Genomic DNA, 21,603 nt, shown 5'->3' on the forward strand with positions numbered 1-21,603 from the left:
TTATAATACTTGTTTTGATGTTGTTTTTTTTACTATGTTTCTTGTTTGCATTATATATATATATATATATACTCCACTTTGCTGCTGTAATCCTGTAAATTTCCCCATGCCGGACAAATAAAGGATTATCTTATTTTATCTTATTGTATGTAAAAGTAAGATACCATCTACGATGACAACATACACCAGAATCATATATATATATAAGTAAAGTGTTTGTCTGTATTAATATATAAATACGATGTGGTACATAATATAATAAATATGTGTGTAATACAGTACGATATAGTACAGTATAATATGGTATGGAATAAAAAATGTATGCAATAATATACAAAATATTACAGCAGTAAATAGAATAATACAAAATTAAAACTGTGTAAAGCTCTCATGTTACATTCAGCTGTAAATGAAATGTATTGTTTGACAAAGATAATCAGATCAAAGAAGATTGATTTGATTTGATTTAATAATAATATATTCAGTGAATCAAACCACTCAGCGTTTACCTGCATGTGCAATAACAATAACATGACAATACAATCACCATCAAGTCCGTCAAAATGAATACTGAGGTCATGTCTTATTTAGTTTTCTTTACGGAAGTTTTACTTGATAGCTTCGTTGGAGACGTTTGAAGCAGTCCTCTAGATCGGTTTGTATTTACTATTTAGTTTGAAAGTCATAAGCGGAAGTGAAGGAATTATATTACGTCTAACTTGACATTTGATCTCCACGCCAGAAAAATGTAATTTAACCCATTTGTGCCCAAAGACTACATTCAGTATGATAAGGAAACATGCCACAACATTGGTTCTGATTGGTCTAAAGTCTTACAATTTGATATGTATATACTTAAGGAACATATCTAACAGTTATATTTTTAATGATACAACATTAAAAAAATCACACTTTTGTTAATAATAAAAGACAGGATTTTTGAAAAATGAGGACAAACGTAAAACAGTTTTTATGAAATGTCTATCATATCAAATGTATTTGTTTACACTGCATATGTGCATATCTTTAATATTCAACTTGTTATGAGCTCACTTATACCAATTAATTGATATTCCTTGTAGTTTCTAAGATACAGCAATTCTTATTGTACTATATTTAGTCTTTGGGCACATGGGATTACAGTTATTTTATTTAGAAAATGCATTAAAATATTTTTTTTAGGTAGGTTCTTTCATTATTTCCAGTACACAGATGCAAGAGGCTACTAAATATATATTCCACAGAACTACTATAAATCATGCAGCAGGTGAAAACATTCACTTGAGGACAAATTCTCCATTAGTTTCAATGGATTCTATTCAACAAGTTGTTTTGTTAGATAATTCTCAAATACATATTGAAATGGAGAATGGCTTCTCATGGCTTAAAATATTTCTGTGCAACTTTTATTCAAATGGAATATATATAAGAGCTTCTCGCATATGTGTAGTGAAAATATATATATTTTTTAAACTACATTTTTACTGCTTATTTTAAGGCATTTTCTTCAGGATAAAAACCCTCTCTGTTAGCCATGGGTTAAATATAGTGTTGCAGTTTCACACTGTGGCCACTGGAAGGCAGTGAACACTCATGTTTCTAAACACAATAACATATAGACAGAAACAACACAAAACTAACAGCTGTAAATGTTAAATAAATACATTTTTAATATCTGTATCATCACGTAACTGAACAAATGAATGTCACAGATAAATGTATTCCACACAGACAGACTGACAGTGGATGCAAGCATTTATTCAAGGCAATGGCAAGGATTGTTCAAACTAGAAAGGTTTTTCAAATTGTTGGCCATCCAAAAACGTATAAAATACAGTGGCTGTTTATTATCAGTTGATATGTTCCACTTATTACACTAACATACGATTTAAAACAGGACAGTTTGCTGCATATGCAAACCAGGTGACTTCTAATGCATATTTTCTCAGATTTGTTTGGGTATTTGTGTCTGCACTATTTCGTAATAAATTAATGCTTTAATTTAATGTTTTCTCCGACAAATCACACAAAGAATAAAGCTTAAAAAAAATAATTCAGTTTATCAACAAAACTTAAAAAGGTGCATTTCTTAAATAAGAGCACGAAGACGGATTTGATTTTGTTATTCTGATTTTGACAACAAATTGTCGACTATTGCTGGTTGGATGGACGCATTTGACGTTCATTAAGCCCCGCCCCCTTAGTTACTGTACTGTTGCTATGTCGGTTAAGCTAATGTTGGCAGATTAACCTTTGAAATCTTAAGTATTTTTTTAAACAATGGGTCCTTGATTTAAGACAGAGGAGAACAAAAGTTCTCATTTAAAGCCGGGTGACTGTCAATTTCTTTTGCAGATTTAGCTCGCTAGCTAGCTCATTGATCTAACGTTAGCCCTATTCCATGAATTGGTTGAAAACATATTTGACGTTTATAGTTGTCTGCCGACTTGTTTTCAAAATAAGAATCTCACAAAAGGATTCTTAAATACTCAATGGATACATACATGATGATGTGCTAAAAGAATGAGGCTAAAGCTAAATTACCATCCTCACTAGGTGATGGTCCACCTGGAAGACAGAAATAAAGAATTGTTGTTTTGCATTGTAGAGCTAGCAAGCTAAGTTAGTACAAGAAATATCAGTTAGCTACTGTAGCTAGTAAGCTACTTAGCCGGACATGCTAACATGTAGCTTACATTGGAACTGACAGTTTAATCTATTCTTTACACTTAAGTTCTTTAAGATTTTCCCAGTTCGTAATACTGCAAATACAAAGGCTTCCATCAGCGTACCATAGGCTCGACCACCATTGTGTGTCTTCGAGATTATTACTTTGATGTTTCATATTTACAAAATGTCCGGTTGAGGCCGTTCTGACAAAAACAAGATGGACATTTGGTGTATGTAAGCAGTGCAGATAATAGCATTATTCATATGGTTAAAGAACATTAATATGCAACACATAGAAGAAAATATTACTTTGGAAAAATAAATAAATAAAAACTTTTTCAGTCTCATAGCCCCAGAATAAACATTTACGATGGCTTCTCAAATCTAAAACGGAGAAATAAATGTTTGTGCTCAGGAGTTTAATCTAAACATTTGACCAGCTACTCTGGCATCATCAGGCAGTATTAGTTAAGGTACATGTCACATTCATTCTACTACAAATCTAATGGATACTACAGTACTTTTTAAAGTCAGAATGTTCACTGTGTGGGTGTTAAAGCTAAAGCTGGGAGTTAAGATAATCAGTGAAGAAACACACACACACTGCAGTCCAGTTTGTTAAGTAGAAGACGTAATAAAACAAGTCTTTTCCTTGACGCCTTCGCGACATTCAGAGGAGTAAAGAAACAAACAGAAAGCAAGGACGTCGTCTGTGCTTTCAAAAGTCGTGTCTGTGATACATGTCCGGGTCGTAGTATTTGGTGACCACCACTCTGTTGGCAAACTTGCGGCCGGTGAGAGCTTGCATGGCTTTGTGACAGTCGGCAGCAGAAACGTACTCCACAAAGATCTGGAGAGAAAAAAACAGTCTGTCAGGTCCTGAACTATGAAGATGAGGGTCTCAGATCTGTGACTCATTCAGGAGCTTCTTCATATGTGTGGAACGTTCATTAAACATTGTGTTGTGGCCAAAAGAAACTCATCATTCTCAGACCTGAATGTATCTCATAGAAAATCTTGGAAATGCGGTTCTGCCGAGAGAAGTCAATGCTTCATGTGTTAAAGCTGCATTCTCCTTAATGACCATCAGGGGGTGACTCCTCTGGTTGTATAGAAGTCTATGAGAAAATGACTCTACTTCTCTCTTGATTTATTACCTCAGTAAACATTGTAAACATGAGTTTATGGTCTCAATCTCTAGTTTCAAGTCTTCTTCAACACAGCATGATGTTCATTTAGTAAGCTGTGGTCCATTTAGAGTCAAATAGACTATAAAGCTGGGTATGCTATAGGGCGGGGCTTACTGTGATTGACAGGTCTCTATCAGAGACGTATACGTTGTCTCTACGTCTCCAATGAGGAGAGAGCAGCATACGGCCACCTTGAGAAAAGACTGATTTTTGAGCACATTTTTCCAGTTTGACAGTTAAAAGCAAAGAAAAAGAACAACCAAGTGAGTGCAGAGTTTGAGGGTTTGTGCTAGCTTAGTGAAGCTAATTCATCTTAAGAGTGTATAATAATAATAATTTGTGTTTTTGTGGAGATAATGAGGTCTAAACTCGTACCTTTCCACAGCCGGGGACTTCCACTCCGTCGACGGGTCGGGGGATCTCGATGGAGCGGACGCTGCCGTACTTGCAGCACTCCTCGCGGATGTCTTCCAGGATCTCCTCGTAGTCCTCGTCGTCCACCAGCTCCTCGGGCATCACCATGTTGAGGAGACACAGCACCTCCGTGGGGATGACGGAGTTCTGCAGCCTCTGAAGCCCGGGGACCTGCAGCGTCACCGGGGCCTCTATGATCTGGGGGTTGGAGGAAGAGTCATACTCATCAGCTCAGACTACAAATAAGATCCTGACTTTTATCACAAATATATTTCCCATGAAGCCTGCTGCTTCGCCCCCTCCGGGTTTTGTGGAGGAACCCAAGGAAATCTCAGGATGTAATTTCCCGGTATGCTGGCTCACTGTCACACCTGTTGCTTCTCTAATTTAATTGAAGAAGGTAAAAGGACTCACAGGATTAGCGTTCTTAGCTCCCACGCTCGCCCTTTGGACGATCAGCTTTTTGTCGCCCAGCTGCATCCCGTTGAGTCCGGTGACTGCCTGATGGAGAAAAACACACAGACCTCAAAGTGAACATCTCAAACAGCGCGGCCATTAATCTCAGCAGCTCGTCGCACCGTTACCTGATCGGTGGCGCCGACGTCCACGTATTCGCAAAAGGCGTAACCCTTCGACAGTGACGTGGCACTGTCCTTCACAAGATTGAACGCTTTGAGAGGCCCGAACGAAGTCAAGAGCTCCTTCACCTGTGAAGAAGAGTCAAGGAGAGAAGATATGAGGCGGAAAATCCACAGCGGACACGCAGAAAAACCTGCAGAGTGAAACATTAAATCACAAAGTCTAGCCGATGACATTATTACTGGAGACAAAATGTGTGCCGTTAAATAGAGTTGGCTTTGGTCGTTTGAACATTTTGTATTTTTACAGATTTGTGCATTGCTATAAATAGAAGGAAGAAGAGACGATGCTCATGTCTTCTGAAGGTTTGTGAAGAGCTGATGATGTGGATCTGAGCAACAAAATAACTTGACATTGACTTGACATAATTATAAATATATAATATATATAATCTCACGTTCAAAGTTGGAACTTTTTTTCTCCTTTTTTTACAACAAGCTGAGCAATACAGTAATTAGATTTTAACTTGTATTGTATTTTGCCAGCTATACAGGCAAATTACAGTTAATAACAGTTGCACAATATGTTTTCTTACCTTTACATTAATCCCCTCCCACCACCACAAAACCACCAGCAACAACAACAACAACATCCTCAACTCTTAATCCTTCAGGCCTTAAACCCCCTAAAACCCCCGGGGCCTAAACGCGCTCCAAAAGCATGATGGGAGACAGAGAAGAGCCTGGCGGCTGGGAGTGAATCCGTGTGAGGACCAGAATGTCTTACTTGCCTTGTGTTACATGTTGGCATGGCAGCAGTAGATGAGTACTACTGAACAAATTATGAGCGCAGACTTAACGATCTTACAGGCCCCTAGCTGGGGACAAAGTGGGGGAACAAAAAATGAAAGAGCTGTGAGTATCAACGCAGTGGCAAGTGACTGCAAGAAGTAAAAAAACAAAAGAAGTCAGTGAGTAATATACATCTACGACGGCCTATTATGGCTATTGTCAGTTAAAATAAAGTTAATTACAGAGGCGGAGGAGACGGTTAATATTCCCAGAAAAGAACTTTCCAAATTTCCAAGATTAAAGTAGTAAATTAACAACAGAAAACGTGGGTATTCACTGAGATTAAAGTCGCAAATTCACTTTGTTTTGCACATTTACAGCTTTATAACCTCAGAATAGATAGATAGATATCTACTTTATTCATCCCCAGGGGGAAATTTGTAACACATTTGTTTTCTCGTAAATTTGTGATTTTTGTCTCATACATTTACCAGTTAAATCTCAGAGGATATCCACGGTTCTTTCTATGAATATCACCCCCCTCCCCCGGCTCTGTAAATATATATATATATATGTATATTTTTTACCTACAACAGCCCTAAAACGCCGTCGTATACATCAGGCTTCATGTGCTCTGTGAGCTAGTTAGACTAAATGAGACAGAATGAGTTAAACTGTCACAGAGAAAGTTTTCACCATCTTCTCACCTGAGAGCAAAGATGGAGTCTTAGACTCAGTGGAGTGAAGCCTTTTTATGAGCAAATATTTAAGTAACGTTTTGATATTCTCAAAGAAAAAGTCCAACTATGGATTTAAACTTCTAGTTATGATTCATTCACAACATTCAAAGCACTCTTTTGACTTTTTTGTGTGTTCCCACTTTCCCTGAACCTGCCTGATTTTACCCACAATGCCTTTCTACAACCACCTAAACTTATTGTCTCAGTTAACAGCCGGTGCAAAGTCGGACTGCAGGTATAACCCGAATAAAACTGGATTTTTTAGGCTGATACTGATATCGATATTTGGGAGGGTGATTGTACAGCTACTGTACTCTACGTATGACAGCCACTCTATTTCAAAATAAAACATGCCGTTTTCTTAAAGTGGACTTTTTCTTTGACAATATGGACTCAAATGAATCGGGAGTCTAAATACACACAGAAATAAAACACGTCTGTTTATCAGCCTCTTATGTAAATATACTGGACTTGTCTTACCTTTCTTTAATCAGTATGCTTAACATGAGAAAGGTATAAGCAGTTTACTTCACAAAAAGCCTTTTTATATATCATTAATGACATGATATGATTCATGTTTGTTTGATATCATATGGTTTTAGCAAAACACACAAAAAATAATCTGCAGAAGTCATTGTGAATAATGAACCTATTTTTTATTTTTCCTATATCGTGTTATTGTTAAATTGTTGTTTTTTTGTGTTTATGCTGCGGGGTCACGTTCTGTTTCTGGATCTTATAAACATTTATTCCTACTTCTGTTTTCTCTCTACAACAACACAGTTATTTTATGACATAAAGAAACGTAAAACATATTTTGTGGGTATTTAAAATGTGACAACAAACCTCAGCAGGTGAGAGAGAAAAAGAGGAAACATGAGTGCACCTGTTCACTCTGTTTTTCAGTTAAATACCTGGTCATCGTTCAGGTAGTTGGGCAGGCCTCCGACGAACAGTTTGTGGGGGGAGTCGGGAACGACCGTGGAGACGACGCCTACAGACAACAAGACAAACATTTAGTTGATGGTGTAACAGAAAACGTCATCGCTTCATATGAGTCAGTGACACACCTGGAACGTGGAAGGCCGGCTGCTCTGAGATGCCGGGTAAAGGCCGATAGTCGTGAGGTCGTCTGATCTTCAGTGACTGACCCTGAAATATGATCCCATCGAAGGCCATCGCCTGCGTCGTCTCGTCTACGGACCGGAACTGGAGAGAAAAAAACATCTGCTTCATTATATATAAATACTATATTATAGTCAAATCAAGTAATAATAGCAGACTTTAAAGAAACTATATGAAAACATTCAATATGTCTGGATGATGTGTAAATGCCCTGTTTATTATTATTATTACATTTTCAAATAATTTAAAACTTTTTTCCAGTTATTTACTCTGCATTTCTTGTACATAAATAAAGTTTTTTTTTTATCATTATTTATTGTAAAAATTGTGAAAGTGTGTATTTAAATAGAAGGTACAATCTTATTTATGGACATTTTAAAAAACAGAAGAAAAAAAGCCGTAACACAATCCAAACAAAAAAACAAAGTTTAAAAACAACAAGTTGTGTGTAGAGTCTGTGATATTAAATAAAACTTCTTTCTGAAGAAATCACGGTGTGAATGCTGAAACGCTACCCCGAATTGCTGGCTTAAATTTGTAAGAAGAAGGTGAAGTAGTAGTAATAGTTAAATAAGTATAAATGTCATTGAGAAGTTTAATTACACCAATAATCTATAAAAGATGTGAAATATTTTAAGATTTGAATGAAGTTTCTATAAGTAGAAAAGATTTAAAAAAGGTAAACAACGTTAGCTCTGTAAGCACCGTTGCCATTGTTTTGCACTGTTCATGCTGTTAGCACCGTTAGCCGCGAGCCGCCGGCTCAGCCGTCGCCATGTTGAGAGCTGTGTGGAGGCAATAAATATGGATATCGATTCACCTTTAATTAGTGATCTTTGGAGCTGCTGGTAGGTAGATTTATTTTTCTAACCTTGGTCAGAGCCGGGCTAGCTGTTTCCCCCTGGTTCCAGTCTTTATGCTACGCTAAGCTAACCGGTAACTAGCTGAAGCTTCATATGTAACACTAACGTGAGAGTGATAACGACCTTCTCATCTGACTCTCAGCAAAAAGAGAAGCATAAAAAAGTATTGCTTTAAATAAAGACTTTGTGAATGTGTGAATGGATCGTATGCTACATCACAACACGCACCTCTAAGAAAGCAAAGTTTTTATCCTGGTTGATCTGCACAGCGAGCACAGGGTTGCTCGGGGCTTGTGAGAGGCCTGCGAGCCTCATCTGAGCATTGAAGAACTCGGCCATGGACTCCTGAGGAGGCAGACAACAAACAGCATGGCTGGAAACAACACGAACATATCAGTGTTTGGTATAAATACCACAGAATGAGCAGGCAGTCTACGAGAAGGGCAACGAGAGAGGCTTCACCTCAGTTACTCCAAAGGGAATATTTCCAACGTAGAGGCGCCTGGCTTGTCTCGTCATCTGACTGCCAACTACGGGCACTTGTGTTGGAGCTGCAGCCACTCCGGTGGTGGTGGACGTCGCCAGCAGAGCTATCGTCGGTATCTGGCCGGCGGCTGGAGGAGAGAGAGGAACGTGAGGAACGTGAGGAACGTGAGGAACTTCAACTACAAAACGGTTACCTTCTGCAAACAATGCTGCATATTTCTTTTCTTGAAAGACTTGTTGGTCTCCATTTAAAAATCTTTAGAAAATCTCTACTTTTACTCAAAAGGAGAACATGATAAGTACCTTGCATAGCTTTATATTGCATTGGTGTGATGTGTTCAAAGCCAGGAGGAGAAACATCCCAATACTTGCAGGTCCTTTTCTTCCTTGTTCGCCTCGGAGAGTGGCTGGAAGCAGAGGAATTACAAAATAAAAGCTTAAGCGCTGTATTAACAGTGACACATAAATGCCATCAGTTCTCTACAAAAAGCTCGCAGTACACTCGCTGCTCAGCAGAAAACATCAGACAGACACAGTCAGAGACGAGCTGGTGAACATAGTGGAGCATTAAGTAGCATTTAGTAGCTAAAGAGACAAGAGATATTTAATTTAAGAGGTGGTGGAGACCAAAAACAGAGCTAAAAGAGAACTTATGTTTACACAGTGGAGGAGGAAGTATTCAGATTCTTTACTTACGTAAAAGTACTAATACCACACTATAAACATATTCTGTTACAAGTAAAAGTCGTGCATTGAAAAGTATAAAAGTATAAGCAGGAAAATGTAGTTAAAGTATTAAAACTGTATATTGTAATACAAGTACCTGCAGACTTTCCCCCACTGACCTGTGCTTCTTGTGATCCCTGGAGGAGCTCCGGCGGTCCCGGCTCTTCCGGTCTCGGCTCCGGCTCCGGCTCCTCTTCTCTCGGCTCCTCTTCTCTCGGCTCCGGCTCCGGCTCCTCTTCTCTCGGCTCCGGCTCCGGCTCCTCTTCTCTCGGCTCCGGCTCCGGCTCCTCTTCTCTCGGCTCCGGCTCCCTCTGTCTTTGCTCCAGCTCCCTCTGTCTTTGCTCCGGCTCCCTCGGTCTTTGCTCCGGCTCCCTCGGTCTTTGCTCCGGCTCCCTCGGTCTTTGCTCCAGCTGCGATGTTTGTCGCCTCGGGCCGGAGATCCACTGCGACTCCTCTTTTTGTGTCTTTCTCTTTCTCTCTCTGTGCAGCAACAAGCAGTGATTACTATTTGTGTCTGTTATTAAATACTCCACATTTATAAATAACAATGGAGGTACAAGAGCTGCAAAAGTAGACAGAAAAATAATTGGCGAATATTTTGATAATCAAGTCATTTTCGGGAAAAAACATCCTCTTTAAGTATTTAAGTAGGCTACAACTCAGAGGTACTTGTCCTTACCTTGAGTATTTCCATTGTATGATACTTTATACTTCTACTCCACAACATCTCAGAGGGAAACATTGTACTTTTTCCATTTATTTACCAGCCATAGTGACTTTGACTTTACGTACATACAATTAACCTGACGTCGACAATGAGAACGATAAAGTTTGAATCTGTCCCACAACAAAACTAACAAAATAGAGAAATAACTAAAAATGTATTTCTCATGCACACATTATTATTATATTGTTTTTTTATTTTGATTAATTTCTCAAAAACATAACGTGCAGACTGAACGAAGATGAAAAACCACCGTTAGAAGCAGCCCTATGTAGTATTACTGCATTACTCTTATCTCTTTACAGGTAATTAAGATGATTAATTAACCAATAATTTCTGCATTATTAGCTTGTTAATATTATTTAAATGTGCCTAATTCATTCTTATAATTACTGAGATGACCTGACTTTAAATACTGTACCTGAACTTATTTCATGGGACTAACTGCAGTTGATTGTATTTTCTTAAAACCAATGACCACACAAGGTGAAATAAGGTTCACCATAAAACACATCGTCTCCTCTCGTTATTAATAGCTCTGATTCCCTCCAGCTCCTCTGAGGAGTCACCAGACCACCGCGTCGTATTTCTTTGAGGAATCTGACAGATTAATGTGGTTGTTCTTCTTGGCTAAAGGAGAACGTGAGGTAGAACACGACTTAAGAGCTTTTAACAAATCAATAGAGGTACTTTTCATTTCTGCTCAGATCGGATCCATCTGGCAGCTCCACGTTGATTTAAAGTTTTAGATGCATTATTGTATATTTTTATTCTTTATTTCTTTGTGTTTGGGAAAATGATTGGTGTTTTATGTTACTTCTTCATCTTACTGTACTTGAGCTCCTTATTTATTTCCTTTATCAGTTACTTCAACTTTTTTTCCGCAGGTTTAATAGATTGATTGTTTGGACTTTAAAAAAAACAGAAAATAGTTTAAGTTTCTCATCATTATTCCTCATTTTAAAAGTCTTGTTTTGTCAAATAAAACAAAAAATGCAGGACCGTCACATTGGAGTAAATGGAACTATGGAATTTTAGGATTTTAACTTAAAAATGTCTCAATCTTTTATCTATTTGTTGCCAATTATTTTTACGATGATCAGTGTTTTCTCATGATTGTGAAGCCTTGTACAACTTTGCTTTTTTTTTTTAGACGTGCTACACAAATCAAAGTTATGATGGGAATGATGCTGTTGATTATTATTATTATCGCTTTGTTTTTGTCGTCAGGTGACTATATAAGTAATATGTGTTTTCTTTGTGGTTTTTGTTTATTTAATCCTATTAATAATGTGTTGCAACTCTTAACAATGGATGCCAAATTGAAAAGTACATCATAACGATTCAGAAAATCCCAAAGTGAGTCACTTCTGCGCACGTGTACCTTTACAGGAGAGGATAACAATTTAAAAAGGTGCCATATTTTAATTAATTTTCGCATCCGGCTGTCTCGCGCACGAGAGAGCCGGAAGGTAACTTCGGCTGTGTTCTCTCACCGGTACCCAGACTACGTCAGGTTCACCAACGGCTGTGGGATGACGTTACCGGCATCATTCATATTTTAATATTAATAATTAATAATTATGCTAACACGAATTAGCTGAGTCACGTTGTGGGAAAAACCACGCGCTAAAGTTGTGCTGTCAGGAGGAGTTATTCATTCATAAAATAATCATAATGTCTATTGCGTAATGTAGCTAGCTTGAAGACCAAATTGGGGGCACAGTTAACACTCACCCTGTCGATTCTCGCTCAGCTGTTTCTCAAATTCCTCGAAATCCGACATTGTTTCGGTTTGTTTGTGTGTCTGAAGATGCAGCAGGTCTGTCTGTCTGAGGAGGACGATCACACAACCAGTCCGCTAAGTGTCAGTGCAGCAAAACACACTGAAATCTCCCCGGAGTCCAACAACCACAGAGGCAATAGATAAATGTACAACATCCGGTTAAAACCGTCAGAATAAAAGCATCCAGACGTACCGGGGGTTTTAGTTGAAGAAAATGTTTCACTTTTATTTACACATATTAGTTAAACCCTGAAATAAAAAAAGGAATCAGTAAAAAGAGATCTATGATATGAGGAATGTGTATAAAAACACACAATGTTCATACATGTGGCAAAGAAATAAAAATACATATACCTGTATATATTACTTTTGGTGAAATGTAACTAAGTGCATTTACACAGGTTTTCACTTTGTGTACTTTTTTTTATTCCACTACATTTATCTGATCAGATTAAGAAACAACATAAAAAACATATACATATAAAAAAGTAGATACAATTTCTGCAGATGACAAGACCCAGAACTGAACTTAAAATTAGCAACAATATAAAAAAGCTACATGTTAATAACAATCCTGCAATATAACGCCATCATGCAAAAAGCTTACTCTTACTTTTGATACTTTATTATTATGGTAATTCAGTACTTTTACTATATTGAGTACAGGACTTTTACTTGTAATAGAATATTGTTAAAAACAAACATTAGTATCCGAGTACTTCTTCCACCACCTGCGTACAACAAATTAAAAAACGGACGACATACTTTATATGCAACTCGTCACGCATGCCACTTTTTGCCAGAAAATATAAATAAAAGATAGTTGCATCCAAGTTTAATGATGCAATCCTTTCTTTTTAAGGACATTTTGTCATTTAAAGGGGTACAACTTTAGAATCATTTTCAATGATTTTATTTTTATACTTTTTTTAATCCTTTATTTTTTCCATTTTTTTCATTGTAATACTTTCTTATCTATCTATACGTTCTTATTTTACATGTTTTGTTATGTATGATTTTTGCCTATTTTTGCTTTTTATTTTGAAGCTCACCGGCTCTACGTCTACTGTAATAAACGTGCTAAATAAATAAACTTGACTTCAGTCTCTAACATCATGAAGACCTCAACACCACAGCTCTCCCTCTGGCTGCTCAATACATAGATTGTTTTAAAATGCCTGACATTCCCTTCTTTGTCTTTTAATTCTGTTTAGCTCTATATGACTCTATGTGTTCATGTGTAATTCATCTTTGTACAGTACATTAGAAATGTCACCTGAAAGAAGCCTCTCTCACCCAGCCCCCCCCCCCCCCCCCCCCCTCTCCTCTCCCCTGTCACTCTAAACATAAACATGTCGACAACATACGTGGAAAATAACTGACTCAGCTGTGCTGCTATTAAAAGAGCTCAAATCCCAGAGTATTGCTCTGGCAGCGCTGCAGCCCGTCATGTCAGAGGAGCTCTGTGAATGAGCTGCTGAGGCGAGCAGCTCCTCGGGAGGCGAATAAAACCCCCAGAACACCTGCAGAGGCCTCAGAAGCAGTAAGTGTTGGCTGCTAATTCATTTCTTGCTGGATCGAGGTCAGTTAGACGTGACCGGCTCTCTTTAAGTCACTCGTGCAAAGTGCCAAGACGCTTTGTCAGCAAACATTTATTCTAAACAGCTGCTGCATGGAATAAAAAAAGTGCGTATTTCTTTATTTTTGTTGCTGTTCAGTTTTTGATAGTGTTGATGTATCTCTTGACTCTGTTGAGGAATTATTTGGCTGGTTCTCTCTGGCATTGAGTCTTTGTGAGAGGTACAGTATCTATTTCTAGGGCATGTGTATATTTAGACAAACAGCCGGTGCTTGGTATGGTAAACCTAAACCCAAAGGTTATCTTCAAATTCCCTGTTGGACAAATCTAGAACATGTAAGTGTCTGTCTTTATAATCTGACAACAGAAAGTGGCCTTTTCAAGAGGTTTCTAACAGATTACACTGAAAGTGAAAGATAACTCTATGAGGTCATGGACGGATTAGGAGACAATGAGCCAGAGGACACAGACCTAAAAGACATCTTACATGGGATCAACAGTCCTCTAGTCTAGTTGTTTTGTGTCTCTTTGAAGTTGTTTTGTGTTTCCTGGTCTTTTTGTGGTTGTTTTGTGTCTTTTTTTGGTTGTTCCATGTCTCTTGTGGTCATTTTGTGTCTCTTTGTGGTCTTTCTGCGTCACTGTGGTTGTTCTTGTGACTTTTTATGTTTGTTTTTCATCTTTTGTGGTCATACTGTTACATTTTGCGTCTCTTTGTCTCTCGTGGTGGTTTTCTGTCTCTTTGTAGGGATTTTGCATTTCTTTGTGGTCATTTGACCGACCGACCAACTGATTAATTGATTAATTGATTGATTGAGCGAGACCCTGGTCCTGTTTCAGGTCCTGTTCCCGGTTGGCGCTGTTCAACAATCCATGTTTAAGATATAATCACATATATGATTCATAAATTTGAAACTCAAATCTCGAAGAATAGAAGTAGGTTTAAATTATTGTTGAAAAAGTTAAAAGGCTGGATTTGTTAGTTCAAAATTAAGATTACATTAATATTATTTACAGTTTTCTGATTAGTGATTTTCCTCATGCAGCACTGACCGGCTGTATATTGTATTTAAATATCCATATGTATGTACAGTCTATGCAATAAGCACAAATCTCATTGATGATGTGTTTTTTATCATTTATTCTTTGTTTTGATGACCGATGTAAGAACATGGTTAAAAAGATGTCTTCTCTGTTTGTATTTCAGAGTTGTAAAAGTAGTTAGATTAAAAAATGGTTGAAGCAGGTGAGATGGATTCCAATGTTAAGGAGCCGGAGAGCTTTTGGGTACGAAACGCTCCTTTTCTCATGTTCACTAGATCTGAAATGGACATCTCATCCCATCTCATCTGCATCTTCAGAAAAATAATTTTTCATCTAAAAAGTATGTTTAAAGCATCAAACATACTTTAAGAACAAACAACACGTATCAGCTAACGTTTAAACACTTATTCACTTCCTTCCTGAGATTTAGATGAGAAGATTGACACCAATGTAATGTATGATAAATATGAAGCTACAGTCAGCTAGTTAGCGTAGCTTAGCACACAAACTGGAAACAGTGGGAAACAGCTAGCCTGGCTCATAGCTCACTATTAATATGTAGCATCTTGTTTGTTTATTTCGTACAGAAACCAAAGTGGTACAACGTTTTTACAGTGAGTTTTGCTCTATTCCTCCCTGTTTCCAGGCCTTATGCTAAGCTAAGCTAACCATTTGCTGGTTGAAATGTTGTATTTAAATCTCCGTCAGGAAGTGAATAAGTGTCTCAGAATGTCAAACTATTCATTTAATATTTCCTGCCAGTACTTACAGAGACATATCCATACTTTTGTTTTGTGTCAATTCTGCATATTGAATATAAAAATAAAACCTTTTCCATGATATTCTGCAGGAGATGGACTCAGTTTGGACCACCACTGTTCTCCTGGTTCCATGTGTGGTCGTGCTCACAGCTGGATTCTTCTACCTCTATAGCTTCATCGTGGGTCTGCTGTCCAAAACGTCAGTACGCAACAAAGTGGTGGTTGTAACCGACGCTTTATCCGGGCTTGGAAAAGGTAACAATGCTTCGATGTTACTGTGAGGAACTTTTAACTGGTTGTGAACCAGTCTCAGTTTAGACCTCCATCAGTAAATGAGACCATCAGAGAGAAGATGGTCTGTTTCTATAGAGTTATTCTTAATGCTCGTCATCGGGGCCACCGGGTCGGATTCTGGTGAAACCAGATGAACTCATGCAGGTTCACCAGAAACTCCTTCAGCTCAGACTCCAGCAGAGACCGGTCCACCGTGGACAGACCCAGATCCTCCAGCAGAGACTGGTCCATCATGGACAGACCCAGATCTGGCTTCACCTGCATCCTTGGACCTGCAGTCAGAAGCTCTGGAGGGAGGAGGAGAGCTCAGCTCCCGGCAGCGTCTCCTCCTCCTCCTCCTCCAGGAGCAGAGCTTCTCCTCTCTGGGAGCCAACACCAACACCACGCTGCTGAGACCCAGGACGTATTGCTGGACCCGCTGGAGGGAAGGGAGACACGGGAGAACCAGAACCAGGACTGAGAGGAGCAGACTATCACACCCTGCTGAAGTAAAATGAAAGCTTTTCTAAAAGGAGTCTGGTGCTCAGAAACACGAAACTGGGACCAACAGAACCAACACAGAAAAAGTTCCTCGTAGTAACTTCACTAAATAACAAACTGCTCTGCAAAGATTCTGGTCATCCATTTGATTTCACAGTGAACTTTATTTCTTCAATGCAGAATGTGCAGGTGTGTTTCACCAAGGAGGAGCGAGGCTGATCCTCTGTGGGAAGAGTTGGGAGAAGCTTGAAGAACTTGCCGATGATTTGGCGAACGCCTCGGACCCAACTCTGGTAAGAATACCAGCTCTGAAACAGGAAACAGAGAGCGGTTCAACACTAAAATACTACGCTACAAGTAGAAGTATAAAGTAGCTTACAATGGATCAAGTATTAAACTATCTTTGAGTAAATATACTACTTATAATCCCCGTTCCTCAGACGTTTCCCTCTAAACTGGTGCTGCTGGATTTCGGAGACATGGACAGCATGCCCGATGTGATCTCTGAGATCCTGGAGTGTTACGGCTGCCTGGACATCCTCATCTTCAACAGCAGCATGAAGATCAAAGCTCCGGCACAGAACGTGTCTCTGGAGATGGACAAGTTACTGATGGACAACAACTACTTTGGACCGGCCACGCTGGCTAAAGGTAGACGATGGAGACACACCTCGGTCCGTAGAAGTACGATAACGTTGTTATTTGCGGTGTGTTGAAACATTTCTGTTTCAGGTTTGCTGCCCTCAATGATCTCCAGGAGAACCGGTCACATGCTCCTGGTCAACAGCATCCAGGGGAAAATAGCTGTGCCTTTTCGCACCTCATGTGAGTTTTATGAAGGGAAATACAATTGACTTCTTATTTTGGGGTGCTATTGTACTTATTCTCAATGGATGAGAGGGATTACCTTTAAACTTTGCCCAAACATTAATGGTCCCCAGATGTTTTCCTGTAGCGCCTATCATGAAGTTACATTTGTGGTTCTGCGTGACAACTTTTGGATCTATTGCCATGAAATTCGACGAACGCATTCATGTTCCCCAGAGGATGAATTGTAATAACTTTGGGGAAACCTCTGACTTTTCATCTAGCGCCATCATCAGGTCAATGCTTAATGTGTCCAACGCTGTAAAACTCCTGACATTCCCATCAGCCTCAGCTGTACTTTTGTGCTAATTAGCAAATATTAGCATGCTAGCACGCTAAACTAAGCTAGAGACTTAGCACATTTAAGTCCCGCCCACACCGGATGGTAAAACAAATCATCGCTCTCCATTGACTTTGTAGTGTGTGAAGGTGCCTCCTACAGTTGCTACACTACCAACAGGGTAAAGAACATGTACATGGATGTACTGTGAAGATACTGTGTTTTTACTTTCCAGACGCAGCCTCTAAACATGCGGTCCAGGCCTTCTTCGACTGCCTGAGAGCTGAAGTGGAAGAGTTCGGCATCTCCGTCAGCACCATCAACCACACCTTCATCAATCGCTCGGCCTCGTCCGACACAGAAGCCTCCAAATCCATCTGGTCGCGTGAGTAAAATCAGAGGATGAAGTTCAACCAAACGTCGTATATTTCCCTGCTGCAGGGCAACATAGTGTGATGACAACTGCCGTATATTCTTGGTCCCCAGAGGATGATTCTGATTCTGAACATCATCAGGATCAATTTTCACCTGAGCAACACTTTTGATTTGATTCCAATTGTGTGGATATTTTAGGCTCCCAGAGGATTTGTATGTCCTCTAATATTTTAGTTGATATCATGCGTACATGGATCATGTTCTTAAACTGCAATAATTGATTTTTAATCTGCTATTATTACCTCAAACTTCCACTTAAATATGTTCGGAAATACACTTGAATAAAGATTTATAAAAAAGTGAACTCTGGTTAAGTCTACTAGTAGTTAGACTACGTTTTAGGATAACTTTAATGAATACAAACTATATTATTGTGTCTCTCTGCTCTTCGCAGTGTTGTACACAAAGAAACCTCTCGGCGTTTCTCCGGACGAGGCAGCGACTGAGATCGTGAAGACGTTGAGCAACAAGAGGAAAGAGGTGGTGATCGCTCCCTCGCTGCCGAAGGCGGCGCTCTACACCAGATCCTTCTTCCCCGACGTGTTCTTCGCTGTGATGGCTGCAGGAGTGAAGAGCGCTGCAGCCGCTGAGAACATGTAGTGTGATCACTGAGGATGTGTTTCATGATGTTTCACCCTTTCATCCAAGCAGGCAATCTAAAACATAATCAATAATCTGTTGTTTGACCTGTTTGCACGACATTAAAGATGATTAAACCATATGGCCAAGATGGTCTTTAATTTACATTTATCATTTAAAATAATGTCCACGTAGCATTTGGGATGCAGAACACATCCAAAGGATAATTAATATGTGAAGTTATACTTTGATTGTTCACAGTTTTCTGTATATTTTGCATGTAAACATGCATAAAATGATCATCAAGGTGCAGCATTGACACAAAAAGAAAATGTTGTAATTGTTCTTGTATTTGTGGCTTTACAAGATGAATAAAAAAATATTTATGTGTAAACTCTAGTCATTTAAAAGGTATTTTCTTTTTCTTTTAATGCATTTTATTATTAATTTAATTAAATTACATTTTTCCAACACACGTGCTAAAAGAAAAAATGAACACTTTAAAGTTGATGATTTCCACTGAGATTTTCCGGAAATAAACATTTAATTTGACACTAATTAAATAGATTTTTTTTAAAGAAAAGCTTAATTCAATTAAATTAAATATTCATTTATAGTTACTCTCCATATATGTTGAATTGTAGGCTTGCCTGTAAACAGGTAGAAGGGTATTATTGAATTTTCTTTTGTTGTGTTTTTTCTTAAATTAATACCAAATTATGTAGATCTTTCTAGAAGGTTTCTTAGGAAATCATTCAGAAATTACAAAACTGTAAATTAAGTTATAGTGAAATTTAAAAAACCGCACCTAATTTCTAAAATGTTTCATCATTTAATCACATTTTAAAATAATTAAACTCGTTTTACTGTAGAGGTAAAAAAAAGAGGTGATAAAGAAGTTAATCATTGTCTTGAGAGCGAAGGCGCCCCCTGGTGGTCAGTCTGTATAACTACTACTACCTTCCACTGTACTAGTATTACGTGTCTTTTTCATGTATAAATGGCCTTTAAAGTATTCTCCAGACTCACTGCGGTGACTCTCCGACTGCCTCATCCTGCCGCCTTCAGTGCGTTGAGCTCCGGCGGCAGTTTAACGGTGGAACACGACCGACAGAACCGGCGCTTCACCGTCTCTCCGGACAGCGGGGCTGGTAAGCTGAGGGAGCCGGGCTGGGCGCGCCGGTAACGGGGGAGATCCTGAAGGAGAGCCCGGGGTCCACATGCGGCCAAGTCTGTCCGATAAAATAATTTACTTTTTACAATAAACGGCTGTTTCTTTACGGACGTATATTTAGATTTTGCTCAAATATTTACAGCGTCGTTTTTGTACGTTGAGAACTCTGAGCGAAACTTCGTTTAAAATTCGTAAGATTTAATTTGACTTCACGTTGTGCACACGCTCCTCAAACGATGTGAATGAACTGTTCTTAATACAATTTGTTACTATCCGCCAAACCGTTCGGCGCACATATTACAAGCAAAAGTAACACCTTTCAGGACATTTCTGGCTAGTTGGCCACAGCAGCACAGTAGTAACAGACACATAGGGCCCACTTAAATACAGGTATTGTTGAAGGGAGCTTGGTTTTGTTCAAAATGTCTGTTAAATGGTTAATCTAGGGCCATTTAACTTCCACTCAATGTCCCTCACCCCCATTATATTTAAACAAAAGATGTGGCAACTGCTCCCTCATTAGAAAACACGAGTTAATGCAATAAATACTTGTATAATTCAAAGTAAAATGTTTGATTTTTACAAGTTTAATTAGCTCATCCTGGGGCCCTCGTTGCCTGTGATTCCCATAATGAGCTGTGGTTATTTAGAACCCAGTCATTTTAAATGTTCTTCCTCTCTCCACAGACTGTGCCGTGCTGCTCTACAGGTTCACCGGGGAGAAGGAGGTGGATCTCATGTCAACCTTTGTTCCGGAGACCTTCAGGGGCCAAGGTGTTGCTGCTCTTCTGTCTCAGGTCAGTTAAACTCACTACGCGTCAGTCGGCGTTGAAACGCTTGTTCTTCGTGTATTAAACGCTCCTCTTACAGGCTGCCATGGACTTCCTGGTTGAGGAGAACCTCAAGGCTCATGTCTCCTGCTGGTATATAAAGAAATACATCGAGGAGAACCCGCGACAGCGTTATGAACAACGTGTCATCACTTGACTGAAGAACAGATGAGATTCTACCTCAAATCAACAACAACCTCACGCGTCAATGGATCAAGACACATATAATTCATAACAGAACAAGCTTTTAATTCAACGTAATTATGAATAAAGTTACGGAACAAATCTCCCTGAAAGGAATTCTGGGTTTGAAGATGTTTGTCTGTAATCACTGTGTTTATATTTTCAAATAAATATAAATATTTATTCATTATTCACATGTTTATCAACATAATGTTTGATTATTGATCATGTCTGCATACTTGAAGAAACACTACAAATCTTTGTCTTTCTAAGACGTATTTGTTGACAATTAAAATGCTAATTTTTGAAAATGTCTTCTCTGAGTATTGATATCCGGAGGGGTGGGTTTACTTTGTGATATATATATATATATATATATACAGTATATAAACATCTAATGAGATCACTTGCAGCAGCAGCAAGAAGAAACGATGAAGAGATCAGCAACACATTCAACAGACGTCACTCATCATCAAGGTTTTATTTCAGTTTTTGTTCCTCAGTTGAAAAGTATTCATGTTTCATTTAATGACGAGTAAACTATGAGATCAAACGGAGCAGAAATGATTCCTGTGCTGCAAATACAAACAATCCTTCTGGTTGATTCTAGTTTTAGTCCGTCAGAGAAACGTTCTTCACTCCTCTTGTTGGTCGAGTCGATGTTTGTTTGTTTGAACAAGTAAACTCAGTCAATGACAGAACTAAAGCGCGGACGCACGATAAATTAATGATGTTTAAAAATCAACCACATGCAGGCGTTTTGTTAACATATCACCATCAAAGGTATATTTATAAAAAGCTTTTTGTTGAGGGTGTTATTTGTCCTTTGGGGTGTTTGTATCTGTGTTGTGCTTTATGTCCTGTGGTCATTTTGTGGTAGTTTTGGGTCCATTTGTAGTATTTTTCGGTGTCTTTGTGGTCATGTTGTATCCTTTGCGGTATTTGTGTGCCTATGTTGGAGTATTGCATCTTTTTGTGGTCGTCTTTTGGGTCTTTGTGTGTTTTT

At 38.7% G+C, this 21,603-nt stretch overlaps 3 protein-coding genes across 4 annotated transcripts; 2 read left to right on the top strand and 1 right to left on the bottom strand.

Annotated features, from left to right (window-relative positions):
• Positions 1 to 1,754: 1,754 nt before the first annotated feature.
• LOC306708994 (splicing factor U2AF 65 kDa subunit-like) lies at positions 1,755 to 12,147 on the bottom strand. The gene is made up of 11 exons (XM_079176994.1): positions 12,046 to 12,147; positions 9,881 to 10,064; positions 9,162 to 9,265; positions 8,835 to 8,986; positions 8,601 to 8,717; positions 7,455 to 7,593; positions 7,299 to 7,378; positions 4,859 to 4,981; positions 4,689 to 4,775; positions 4,236 to 4,472; positions 1,755 to 3,520 (listed from the first exon to the last, which is right to left on the bottom strand). Exons 1-11 carry the CDS (start codon positions 12,092 to 12,094, stop codon positions 3,389 to 3,391), a joined length of 1,404 nt encoding a protein of 467 aa, XP_079033120.1. The 5' UTR covers positions 12,095 to 12,147; the 3' UTR covers positions 1,755 to 3,388.
• Positions 12,148 to 13,503: 1,356 nt separating this feature from the next.
• LOC306709083 (dehydrogenase/reductase SDR family member 7C-B-like) lies at positions 13,504 to 18,792 on the top strand. Of its 2 annotated transcripts, XM_079177110.1 has the most exons (8): positions 13,532 to 13,637; positions 14,878 to 14,957; positions 15,565 to 15,730; positions 16,430 to 16,542; positions 16,690 to 16,900; positions 16,982 to 17,074; positions 17,632 to 17,781; positions 18,226 to 18,792. In XM_079177110.1, the coding sequence occupies exons 2-8, from the start codon at positions 14,904 to 14,906 to the stop codon at positions 18,429 to 18,431; spliced, it is 993 nt and encodes a 330-aa protein (XP_079033236.1). In that variant the 5' UTR covers positions 13,532 to 13,637; positions 14,878 to 14,903; the 3' UTR covers positions 18,432 to 18,792. The 2 variants fall into 2 exon arrangements, with proteins under 2 accessions (XP_079033237.1, XP_079033236.1); XM_079177111.1 differs by lacking the exon at positions 14,878 to 14,957 and having other exon boundaries at positions 13,504 to 13,637; positions 18,226 to 18,791.
• A 577-nt stretch (positions 18,793 to 19,369) lies between these two features.
• Positions 19,370 to 20,843, top strand: LOC306709924 (protein NATD1-like). Its single transcript, XM_079178244.1, has 3 exons — positions 19,370 to 19,561; positions 20,272 to 20,381; positions 20,455 to 20,843. The coding sequence occupies exons 1-3, from the start codon at positions 19,411 to 19,413 to the stop codon at positions 20,569 to 20,571; spliced, it is 378 nt and encodes a 125-aa protein (XP_079034370.1). The 5' UTR covers positions 19,370 to 19,410; the 3' UTR covers positions 20,572 to 20,843.
• The last annotated feature ends 760 nt before the right edge of the window (positions 20,844 to 21,603 follow it).

The sequence above is a fragment of the Pholis gunnellus genome, assembly GCF_910591455.1.
Source record: "Pholis gunnellus genome assembly, chromosome: 17".
NCBI lineage: Eukaryota > Metazoa > Chordata > Actinopteri > Perciformes > Pholidae > Pholis > Pholis gunnellus.